The sequence below is a fragment of the Anarrhichthys ocellatus genome, unplaced genomic scaffold (assembly GCF_004355925.1).
Source record: "Anarrhichthys ocellatus isolate YVR2014 unplaced genomic scaffold, GSC_Weel_1.0 scaffold31, whole genome shotgun sequence".
NCBI classification, from domain to species: Eukaryota; Metazoa; Chordata; class Actinopteri; order Perciformes; family Anarhichadidae; genus Anarrhichthys; species Anarrhichthys ocellatus.
Genome location: NW_022280061.1, coordinates 3,531,316 through 3,543,133, shown reverse-complemented (window position 1 = coordinate 3,543,133; position 11,818 = coordinate 3,531,316). Strand labels below are relative to the sequence as shown.

The 11,818-nt window shown below is 44.4% G+C and overlaps 1 protein-coding gene across 1 annotated transcript; it reads right to left on the bottom strand.

The window, feature by feature from the left end:
* Nucleotides 1-11: 11 nt before the first annotated feature.
* tmc7 (transmembrane channel like 7) lies at nucleotides 12-11,690 on the bottom strand. Its single transcript, XM_031864735.1, is given in 30 exon segments — nucleotides 12-541; nucleotides 662-803; nucleotides 1,109-1,286; nucleotides 1,383-1,533; nucleotides 1,634-1,739; nucleotides 1,857-1,946; nucleotides 2,139-2,276; nucleotides 2,397-2,549; nucleotides 3,037-3,109; nucleotides 3,232-3,338; nucleotides 3,422-3,522; nucleotides 3,657-3,702; nucleotides 3,792-3,881; nucleotides 4,496-4,735; nucleotides 5,885-6,079; nucleotides 6,220-6,298; nucleotides 6,394-6,549; nucleotides 6,673-6,803; nucleotides 6,888-7,071; nucleotides 7,361-7,458; nucleotides 8,217-8,331; nucleotides 8,476-8,621; nucleotides 8,736-8,918; nucleotides 9,170-9,317; nucleotides 9,403-9,548; nucleotides 9,644-9,729; nucleotides 9,817-9,972; nucleotides 10,137-10,285; nucleotides 10,390-10,654; nucleotides 11,523-11,690. Coding segments are annotated over 30 exon segments (4,140 nt in total). The 5' UTR covers nucleotides 11,539-11,690; the 3' UTR covers nucleotides 12-269.
* Between the last annotated feature and the right edge of the window lie 128 nt (nucleotides 11,691-11,818).

Sequence of the window (11,818 nt, the reverse complement as noted above, 5' to 3'; positions counted from 1 at the left end):
ACTGACGGGTCAAGAGACAACAACTAATAATCAACCAACAGACTAACTTCCTGAAAGCTGGTGCTAAATATCAATTATGACCGGAAGCTGGTAATTACTAATTTATTTCCCCACAATCTTTAGAGAGTAATTGGATTTCTGAATAGAAATATGAATAGGATGGAGGAAAACAGCTCATAAACAGTGGTCAGTTTGATTTCTCTCAGTCAAAACTTGCATGCTGACTTTGCATTTGTGCTCTCCTCAAATGTTGATTTATACAACTGCAACTACTCACAACCACCAGTTTCTAATTTCTTATTAACCCTGAATAAAAACAGGTTGTTGCAAAGAATAAAATAATTAATATCACAATTGTTATTACTGCTCTTATTACAGATGTTTTGTGTTATTGCTGGTGAGTCCTGACCTTTGTATTTTCCTGTTAAAACATCGTCGAAGGAGAAGCCGATGATGTCACTGCTGCCAGTCAGAGCCACCGTCCTCCTCTCTCCCTGCCGACTCACTGGCTGCAGGGTCACCGACAGGTCGTCACAGGAGGCTGGAGGTCAATCAGAGCACACGAGCTCAGTGGAAAGGTGTCGTAGTTTTACGGGGTTGAAGCCACACTTCTGACAAAGACTGTATTCTAAAAACAAATGTAAATGGAACAGGTCCTCACCTAAACAGTGGACATTCCCAGAGACAGAAGCCATGAATTGGGTGAAAAGTAGGTCTGTGAGGGGCTGGTCCACGAGGGAGACCTCCAGGGCCTGAGGCTGCAGAGCAAGGCCCGCCTTCACCTCCGGCTCAGGGAGTGATACCTGAACACGGTGGAATATAACCAAAGTTACCTTGTAGAGATCAAAGCTTTTAATCTACTATGCAAGCACTGAAATCAATCATATCTCTAGTATAGTAATAATATTGGCAATCTGAAAATCAAGAGTTGAAGGGATGCTTCTCGTTCATTTAATTATTAACTGAAACTGTGGGCTAATCAAATGTCGGTTTTGAGATATTTTAGTCAAATTAGTGAACTTGAGACGGACAACCTGAGAGCTTTAAGTCTCAGCTGCCGGCTGTGGCCGGTGCAGAGGCATAATAAACTAGATGCTGTCAGTCTTACATGGACACTGTAGTCTCCAGGTTTGGCCTGGAAGCAGAAGGCCCCCTGCGGGTCGGAGTCGATGGTCTTGCTGGAGGCCTTGTCTTGGCCCTGGTGTGTCAGAGTGACCTTGTAGCGGCCCTGCTGCTTCATGCCCTCAGGCAAGCGGCTGATGGAGATCTGGCCACACACACTGAACCTGGTGTGGGACCGACAAAAGCGTTTAGATCAAGCTAATTAGCAATGTGGTTGTATGAAAAACAAAGCTGAGAGAATGTATTCAGGCCAGACGTACCCAGCTGTGATGATGTCAGGGAGTTGGGGTGTGTTGGGGGCGATCTTCACTGTGATTGGCTCAAACAGCATGAGCTTCTTGCTGACGCGGATGGTGTATGTACCAGCCGTCATGTTCTCCAACCGGAAAGAACCGTCCTCCTTGCTGACGACTGTGAGGACAGAACAGCAGAGTAAGCTGTAGTGTTACACAATATTTAGATACTTTTGTTGCTTTTCAAACTAAAGCATGGAGTCTTCTAGCACGGCTACCTCTCATCTGATTGTTGAGGGACACCGTGGCATCGGGGACGCCTTCCCCACCGACACTGTTGAGAACTCGGCCGGTCACGGAGAAGCCCATGACACGGAAGATGGGCTGCGTGAAAAGCAAACGAAACGGCGTCACATGACAAAAAGTGGATAAAATGTAGTCGCAGTCACAAGATAATGACAAACACTAAAACTAGTATTGAGATATAATTGTATTCTTTACCTCCAGCTTCAAGCTGTTGTGTTCCACCTTGAAATTCATCCGAGAAGGAGCAACATCAAACGTGATCCTTTCTCCCCGGTAGAAGGGCACCTTAAGGGAAGGAGGTCACAGGAGGAGAAATCATCTATTTACAAGAGATGTTCAAGTTAAAATATCATGAAGTCTAATTGCGGCTGCCATTGGTGTCGCCAAATCAACCAGGAGTGAAATCTTAACGACTACAGCTTTAAGTGAAATTAGAAATGGCGACGACCCTTCATCTGCTCTTCACAGAGAGCTTACCACGGTGTACTCGCCGCTGGCCAGTGAGGGGAAGACGAAGGTCCCATCTTCCCTGGATAGAGCGCTGCACAGGTAGACCAGGGAGCTGTCTCCAGAATCCGCCCCCTCCACTGGAGATGTGTTACAGCCCCCAACATCCTGAACACACATAAAATAAACATGGAGCAGTAACTTAGTTTTGTGGTTATAATTAACCCAAAATCATCCATTTTGACTCCTCGCAGTTTCTATAAATATGAAATAATAATGTTGGTTTACCTCTTTCTTGACTGTGGCCGAGTACAGCAGGAAGGTGACCTCTTTCATGGGCTCTCCGTCACTGCGGACCTCTCCCGAGGCATCGTAGCCTCCAACCACCAGATGGTCGACAGCCGGGGCGTTGGCGTTGGACACGAGCACTGAGGTGGTGCTCTGTAGGAAGACGGAAAATGTCAAAAAAAGTGTTCAATTTTGCACGAAATCTCTGTAATAAACAGTTTTACTCCAAAAATTGCTGCAACATCTTCTGAGACATAAGTGAGCATGAGAATGGCATCATATGGTTCCACCATAATGTCCTATTTATTTTAATTTATGACAAGAACGACTTGACAAACTGCTGAGCTGATGTATACTACTGTGTGGCATAAACTGTTGACGTGAAATCTCCCCCAAAATATCCCCAGTGTTCCCCCTAAAAAAAGATAATTAATGTTGGGTTCACAGGAAGGTTTGCTAGCTCATCACTCCACAGACTTTCTAGCTTCAGTAAATGACAAAGCAAACCGAAAGACCGCCACCTGAACTCAAACGTTCCTTAAAAAAGGCTTTGGCGACATCACATGTGATACATTCATGTTTCTATACAGTCTGTGCGTGTTGAGAAGGTCTAATGAAAACCTGAAGTGAAGGTACCGACCTGCTCTAGAGTCCAGGAGGGATGAGCAGCTGTGATGTCATAATGTCCAGGGAGTACTTTTAAAAAGGTGTACCTGTTTTAGGAAGACCAAAAAAAGGAAAGCCATTGAAATAGCGAACAATTTAAGAGACACATGTTTACTGCAGAGTAACTCGTGTGAAGCCTTAACAAAAAGAACAGGTGAGAGCCACTTACTTTCCTCCAGGCTGTGTGACGACACTCTGAAGTCTCTCCTCGGTTCCCGCTCGGGTCAGTCTGACTTCCACACCAGCCGGACCCAGGAGATGGCCTTTACTCAGAACCTGAAGGTGTGCAGAGAAGCTTTTAGGGTGTTCAGGACAACATGTGTACATTAATGAGGCACGAAATCCTTCAGACTTCTCACCGTTCCTGAGACTGAAAAGCCAGTGAAAACAAAGTTGATGTCTTCTTCTTTTGTGCAGATGTCACTCACTCCATCCACATGGAGGTCAACACTGGTTGGCTCTGGTGAGAGTTAAGACCCAGATGAAGCAAGAACATAAATAATGCAAACATCCTTGAAGCATTTTCGTGGACAACAGCTGGGCTTAAACGAGATTTGGTCAATTTTGAGGGTGTGGGTGTTTGTGTAATCTTACCAAAGCTCCACCCAAGAGGCGGCTCGATCTTCAGAACAAAGTCTCCCTGTGTGAAAGAGACACGTGTGTAGATTACAATCATCACCAGTGGAACAAAAAGAAAGTTAGAAGTTCTCAACGGAGTGAATCTCATACCTTGTCATAGAGAGGGATCATGAAGTAGCCATTGATTGGAGCACAATCCGTTTGATATTTCAAGGAACCTTGTTTGGTGTACAGTTTGATCTGATCACGAAAGAAGACAGACCATGATCATTAAATCATTCTATTAACTAAACCTTATCTGCTATAACAGGGGTACGGTCTCTGTCGCTTTAATGCGACGCTGATTGGCTAATTGGTTGAGTAATTAGTATCAGCTGTCATTCACAAACGGATCAGTCTATCTGGGATTTAGTTAATGTCACCAATTAGGCAAATGGCTAATCCGATGGAGCCTGTGAATGAGCAAGGATTAGGACTGTTAGCTAGTTAGCATTTAACGTATTCCTGCTCAACAGACGGGTTTAATGTTTAAGAGTGAACAGCGTTTAACACAAATAACGTATAACAGTAATGTAATATATGCCAACATAATGGGGGTTTCAGTAAACCGTGACCGCGTAGAGAAAACGTCCGCAGTAGCAAACTAGCAGATAGCTACATTGACGTAAAAACAACGTCACATACATTGTCTCAATTTTGTGTTTGCTAGCAAGAGAAAGCAGCCGTTGAGACAACGTGAACTGCAGTCGTGGTCATTTCATTCAAACTGCCAGTCAAGCAAATCTCCGCCTAACCTTTAGCTTACTACGATGAACCAGCTAGCTGTTAGCTAGCAGCTAGCGAGCCACTCTCACCTCGATCAGGGAGTAGTTGATCTCAACGTCGGATTTCACAAACCCCCCGCATGCCACCACTATGTCATCGGAGGACACGGTGGAGAACTGGGTATAGGTGATGCAGAATAACAGCCAAAGGGCTCCCACGTCTGCCCGGATCGTAATTCTCAACATCTCTTGTTTTGTTTTTTTTTTTTAGCTGACTGATCTCTAGATGAGCAACAGCACGCTGCCTCCGGTTCCGTACCAGCTGAGCTGCTGTCATTGTCAGAGCAAAGCGCCGGGAGCAGCGCCCTCTGCTGGCTCGGAGGTAGTACAGCAGCGAGACCGTTATGAGGTAAAAAGAGGAAATAAAAAGATTGAAGATTGTTTTGACAAATTTCAGCATTTATTTTCCAGTCACCGCAGTTATACAAAACGCGTCATAATACAGTAGAACAGCATTTATTACCCAAATCTGACCAAAATAGTATTTTTACACACGTTATATATGCGAGTAACAAAAATGGTCAGTTTTCCACCCTTTCCCAACTTAAATGTGGATTTACATGTTCAGTGATCCACACTTTTCAAGGACTGTTGCAAAAGTCAGAACATTTAATTTGATATAGAACAGTTGTTATCAGAGGTATTGGGAGTGAAATGAAATTGTAATCCATCCACTTGAATACAAGGATACCTAGAGGTATCCGCCGAGTTGGATTATCCTTTTGGATATCCAATGGTATCTAAGTAACTTATACTAAATCACTGGAAATCCCCCATAACACTGGAAAATAGGGAAGAAAATAATTTTGTGTGTGTGTCGTATGTCATTACGATTCTTGGTTTTGTTTGGTAGGTGAGGGAAGTGTATATGATGTAGACTTTATACACAGTCACAGTGATGGTTAAATGGTGACATGATTACAGATTAGTACTTTGAAATACATTTGTTCTTTGCATTATTATACACCCACAGTGTTTCTGATAGTGACAAATGGTAAAAACACACAAGACGCAGCATGAACACACTGCAATGTCAACACAAAAGTTATAAAAGTAAGAAAACACTAGTGTTAATACATTTAAAGTGCATACAATTCAGAATGATTTATCAAACTCCAGTGGTTATAGTGATGCAAGTCCTTCTCAGAAGGAAAAGATGCACGCCGCAGCAAAAAAACACCACAAAACATCTGAGCAGCAATGATCATTCTGGTTTAAAAATACTTGAACATTGTGGCCTCCTAATAGTTTCATGATAGTCAGACTGTCAACAAAAGAACACGGAAAAGACACAACAAATTAATGTAAGCCGGTCTGTAGCAGCTCACATCATTTAAGGTATTACTTTGGTTTTAAAATCCGGTCCGTCTGTCCAGTCTCTGCTTTGTTGGCGTGTAATATCAGGCCCCTGCCTCACACGTGTGTGGAGGAGTCAGGCTGCGAGTGTGCCAGAAACACACCTTCATTGAAATTGTTGGAGAAGCTGGTGTGATAGCTGGGGCTGCTCCTGCTGCTGCTTCTGCGGGGCTGGGATTTGGACACCGGGGATTTGATGGCTGAGAGCCTCTGGGCCTGGCACAGCTTTTGGATCAAGAAGCGCTTGTCACGGCCGTCCTGGGAAAACAAAATAAAACACAGAAAGTAGATCCCAATTTATTTTTGTAAAAACTCAAATGCTAATCAAGCCGGGTCGATGTATGATTAAGAAAAGAGAAATAATAGAAAAAAGGTGAAATAAACTTAACTAGACCTACCATAGCTAGCTGCTCCCTCAGCTGGTTGATAACTCTCTTGTGAGCTCCAGCTAGTGCGATCACATAAAACATGGCCAAGCTGTACGGGGAAATGACAAAAATTACAACCAAGGAGAGGTAAGACCACTCGTTATCAACCGTTAAAATGCTGGAATACCGGACGGACACACGTACCACGTGACAACGAAGAAGGACACAGCGAAGGCCTCTGACGAGAGAGCGAAGAGGAGCGTTTTGATTCCGTGAGGCAGCTCAGCTACTGTCGTCGGCAGCACCTCCCACGACGTGTTGTAGTTAACAAACGGTCCACAGGCCCAGGAAGAGTTTATTCTGTGCACATGTAGACAGCAGCAATGAGCGACGCTTCACTTATTCTGACGGTGAAGTTCAGAAGACGCGGCCCAATGAAGTGAAGATAAAACACAACATGGTTGTGGACGGTGCATTACTCACTGTGCCACACTAAAGGTGACGGGCAGACAGGCCAGAGCCAGGCCGATCAGCAGCACGGCCAGGAAGAAGAAGTTGGAGCTGGAAGCTCGGAACGGACGTGTGGCCGGACGGCAGTTTGTTATCAACGAGACCTAAAAGAAAGAGCAGATAAGAACATCACAAACTCTGATTTTGATCTGTGTAAAAAAACAAAACAGTTTGATATATAGACCTACCTTTTTGATATAGAAGATAAAGAAGTATTTAATGGTGCAGATGGCCGGCAGAATCGGACAGTAGAAGGTGCCGATCCAGCAGATGGTCTGACCGTAGACGATCTCCAGCACATTCTGAGGAATAGCAAACTCCTGCTGGCCCCACCACTTAGCCAGGCCGCAGTCGCAGTAATTCACTATCAGCCTGAGGAGCGGGGAGCAACACAAGGACACAGTCACACATGACGGAAGAACAACGGGGGAGAAAGACCAGAGGAAAGGCAAGACGATGACGTCGACAGCCATGAAGAGACAGAATACTTTTATAAAAGTAACATGTCTCTACCTCTTGAGATGCATTAAGAACAGGAACCAGACCAGAACTAAAGAAATGCAACAATGTAAAAACGTTTCCCTCGGTTCGGTCCAAATGAACTACAGGTGTGAAAGAAGCACCTTAAGAGTCAGTCGAGATGATGGAGATGAGAACTTACTTTCTGGGAAACTCCACAAAGATGGTGACTGCGACGATGATGATGAAGTCAAAGATGGTGAGTTTGTACATCTCCTGGCCCACACGGGTCTCCCAACACTGTGGACGGCGAGGAAACAGGAAAATAAGAAGTGCTTTGAATACATCACCAGAGCGTTGTGGGGAGGTCGACCCAGACCAGCATCAGCTCCACTGTCACAGCTTAAGAATCCATTTCATATTGGAGTGACAAAGGACTGAACACATGTGGTGCTCACTCACTAACGAAGGGACCAGATCCCGATTCAGGTCATTTAATATTGATTATAGATAAATATAGATAATACAGCTGCACAGTACACACTTCCAAACACATTTAGGTTATTAAAATCAATCGGATGTTTACGATTGATAACTGAATAGCTCATGCTTTACATTGAGACATGCAGTGTGTACTTTCGTCGTCTGTACACCTTTCGTGCGGATAACAATAAGTTGTTCTTACCGGCTCCACCCGTGGTGAAGACCAGGCACGTTACATGACAACAAAACGCAAGATACTGTAATACTGAGCTGACATTGAATGAGTGCACATAAACGAGTTACATAACCTGAATACATAGTGTCACTTTGATGTTGTTTATGGAGTGTGTTGTTTCTGTCCTGCTCTTACACACACAGGAGGTCAGCAGAGCGGGGGAGAGTTGATGACGACTGCTCTAGGTAAAATAAAACGTATGTGACAGCCGATGTAAAATAAAGGATGGGATCGGGCTCAGTAATGCTCAATAACGGGTTCCGATCGATTGTAAAATGTCTTTATCGGCCCCAATACGGGACGTCCCTGTTGTGTATTGCAATGCAGGAAAGTGACTTACAGAGTAGAGCTTATGGTTATAGCCACAGATGCAGGGGTCCTCTTCACATTTAGTGATCTGAGACCAGAGAGAGAAGAGCAAAACCCCAATACTGGTCAACCGCATGAAGACACACCTGGGGACAAAGAGGACAAAACAGACGTGTATTATTATTATTCCTCTTTGTTTGCATCTTTTAATGGCAAACATGCCGCGTGTCTCCTCGTGCCATCAGGTACAGCTTCAGCAGTGAGAAAAGGGATGCGTGAGTCAGCCGTACCTCATCAACGTGAAGCGGATCTCGAACGCAGGCGAGTAGTCCTCATAGTTGATGATGACGGAGAACAGGAGGGGGGTGATGAAGTTGGCCAAGGTCATGACAATTGAGGGTAGGTACTCGTAGATGAGATCCACGATGAAATTCTCCTGCAATCAAATAAAATGTGGTTCCAAGACTCTGTGACGAGCAGTTACCCGGAGAGAAGGGTAATAACAAAAGGCCGAAGTGGAGGTCAAAGGACAGCAGCAACATGTCACTACCTTTATCTTATCCATCTGCACTTTCTGGGAGAAGATGGTGGCTTCATAAATGCTGTAGAAGCAACTAGCCAGCACGGCGATGACAAAAAGGTTGAGAATGAGGCGGAGTAGGTAAATCCGACATCTCTCCTTACGGGTGCGATCTGCTATTTTCTGTTTGATCCTCTCCTCCTCCAAATCCGTCTGGGGACAGAAGATTGTGCAATTTTAGAACGAGGCAGACAGACGAAGATTAAACATTTGCAACAAACAACTAAGGAGAAAAAAAATAAATTGGTCTAAATGCCTGAGAAGAGCTAGAAATCTTATACTTCTTCTTTACTATATATATATATATATATAATATTTTCCTACACTATGCTGCTGTTTAGGTTTACGTTGTACTCGGAGCACGTCCCACAAAACATCTTGTTGAATAGAAATGAGCCGCTGACCCTGAGCTCGTAGAGCAAGCTGCTTCTCTTCAGCTGCACTGCGTTCTCGTTGGTGATGCAGAAGTCCCAGCCAGCGAAGATCTTGTTGCAGAAGCTCTGAAAGCGATCCTCATCCTGAATCAGGTTACGTTTGAAGCCCGTGGCAGACCTTGAAGAACAGTAATTCGAAGTGTGTTAACATTTCCAGAATCTTCCAGTTCATTCCTAATGAGTTTTGTCTTTTTTTTTTTTACCTTTTAACTATCCAGACGAGGCTGAGGAACAGGTAGGCTATAGTGACCAGCAGGTAGGCCAGCGGCAAATTGTAAGTGGCCTTTGGGAAGTGTATTTTGTCCACTTTGTAGTAGCCGTAGAAAAGATAGGTCTGTTCCAGAAAGCCCTGCAGGTTAAGCACAGAAGGGGAGTAAAGAAACCAAATGCAAACTTGTTTTCCGTTCGTCCAGAACCCATTCAACTCTAAGTGAAACGACTTACTCCCCCAGACAGCAGATCTGTGATGTGCTCATGAAAGATGACCAGACCTCTCCGGGTGCTGCTTGGATAAACACTGCACACACTTCCTGCAGTGAAAAAAAACGAAACAAGCTTAAGACTACGCGATGCCTAGTTTACGCTCAAAGTTGAAACAAGCGAGCGTCCTCTCTCACCGTCATTCTGGCTGTAGGTGATGTTTCCTGAATCGCTCGGGGCGATGATGATGGGTAACATGACGAAGCTGAACATGAGCACAAAGATGATCAAGTTGAGCATGACCAGGAAGCGCAGGAAGGAGAAGTAGGACAGGATTCCTGTGCCGAACATCCCTATTGAGCGTAAAGGAGAACGGAGGGAGAAATTTACTTTTGGGACAACAACATCACAATTGGTGCACAGAAGGGTGTTCACTCATGTGTGCCATCCTGAGTAGAAATCAATGAATGCCTCTGAGGCTGAGGACAGTCCATCTCATTGTCTTTTTATCTCTCACCTTCTATCATGTGGATGTCTCCCCTCCAGAGCTTCAGGGAGCTCAGCCATTCATGGACATCATCCCTCAGCCTCCTCAGACACCTGCGGGTGCTTAGCTTCAACTGTCCAAAAGTGCTGAGCTCGCGATTCTCCTTCAAGCGCTGTGTTCTAACAGTCAAAACACATTGTTTGTTGAGATACGATACTTTTTAAACATAGGTCTATTTAACATCTCTTTTGCAGTAGTGATACTGCGGTAGTGGGTCTCGTACTCGTCTCTGCGTTTCTCGGCCATGGTCTTGGGTAGCTCCCTTACGGGTCTCTGAGCCATCTGACTCTTCTGCTTCTCCTCATTTCTGCCGACAGTGCTCGCGCCCCATTTCCCGCTGCCGGAGGAGCCGAGTCGCGCCCCCCTGGTGCTGTTTCTTCGTTTGGGGCCAGCGGCTGACGACTTCCTGCGGTACAGCAGGGACTGGTAGCTGGGGAGCTGGTCCAACAGTGGGTTACTGGCTCTCCCACTGTGATCAGTGTAGAAGACTAGAACACGTAAATATAGATGATTAGATATTATCATATTTGATAATGTGGTGCTCAAGGCTACTGTCTGATAACAGCTCTCCAACAGTTATGATGCGATTAAAACTGACACATTTTGAAAGGTGATAATCTTTCACCGCTACTGAAGGAAATTATAGTTGTAGTGACAAGATGGTGATAATGTTCCAAGACAGAGAAAACAACAACAACAACAACACAGCTGCCAACATCTGTGTACAATTCACTCATCATTCATGTGTTACAATGACTTCCCATACTTGAGACGGACATGTTGGGAGGTAGTGTTATGATTCTATATTCAATTATAAATTGTGTGTTAACATCTTGAGCGGGCCTGAATATGTCTGAGTTGTCAGATATCAGTGTTATTATGGATGCTGGGCACAATGACTGTAAGAAGCAGACGTTTCACAATGTTTAAAATGACAAGAGGATTGTGTTTATGTTTTATTAAGCACTAGTGTGCTGGTCATCATCACATTCCAGAGAGTAGCTCGTACCAGTTTATAAAGAAGTGTAACATTAAGACTAACAGTGACCGTGTTGTCTCTGTGTTCACCCAGCTCCAGTTAAAAGCTAACCAAGAAGCAGAGTCAGCAAGTTAAAATGCAAACAGCGGGTTTTATTACCGCAAACCGAACGACTCCCCCAACTGTGACTCTTTCTCAAACGATTCACTATCAGGTGCCAGCTGTCAGCCTGTTGTTATCGGCTCTTACTCGGGACTTTGAAGCTAACTAGCATCATTAGCTGGTTAGCTAATGCTGCGGTTAGTTTGAACTAACCGAGCTAACTTATTGATAAGGTCGTTAGCTGCAAACATAAGTCACTATAACTTCAACTTTACCTGAGTCGACCTCCATTGTTTCCTTTACTGGAAAAGAATATAAAAAAAAAAGCTATTTAATGAATTATATTAGTTAACAATTGACCTAGAAGTGATTGTTTCCACTGTGAGTGGACTCTCCGCTGTCAGGAAGACAACACCGCCTCTCCCCTGGTGTCCCACAGACCACTTCCTGAATGCGGATCATGTGGATCAGGAGCCGCTCACACCTCAAACCCTCTGCCTTATACCTTTATGTTTGCATTTTACTGTACCCTTTTCGTATTTTTCTTATTTTCTTCCGTCTTATTTGACTG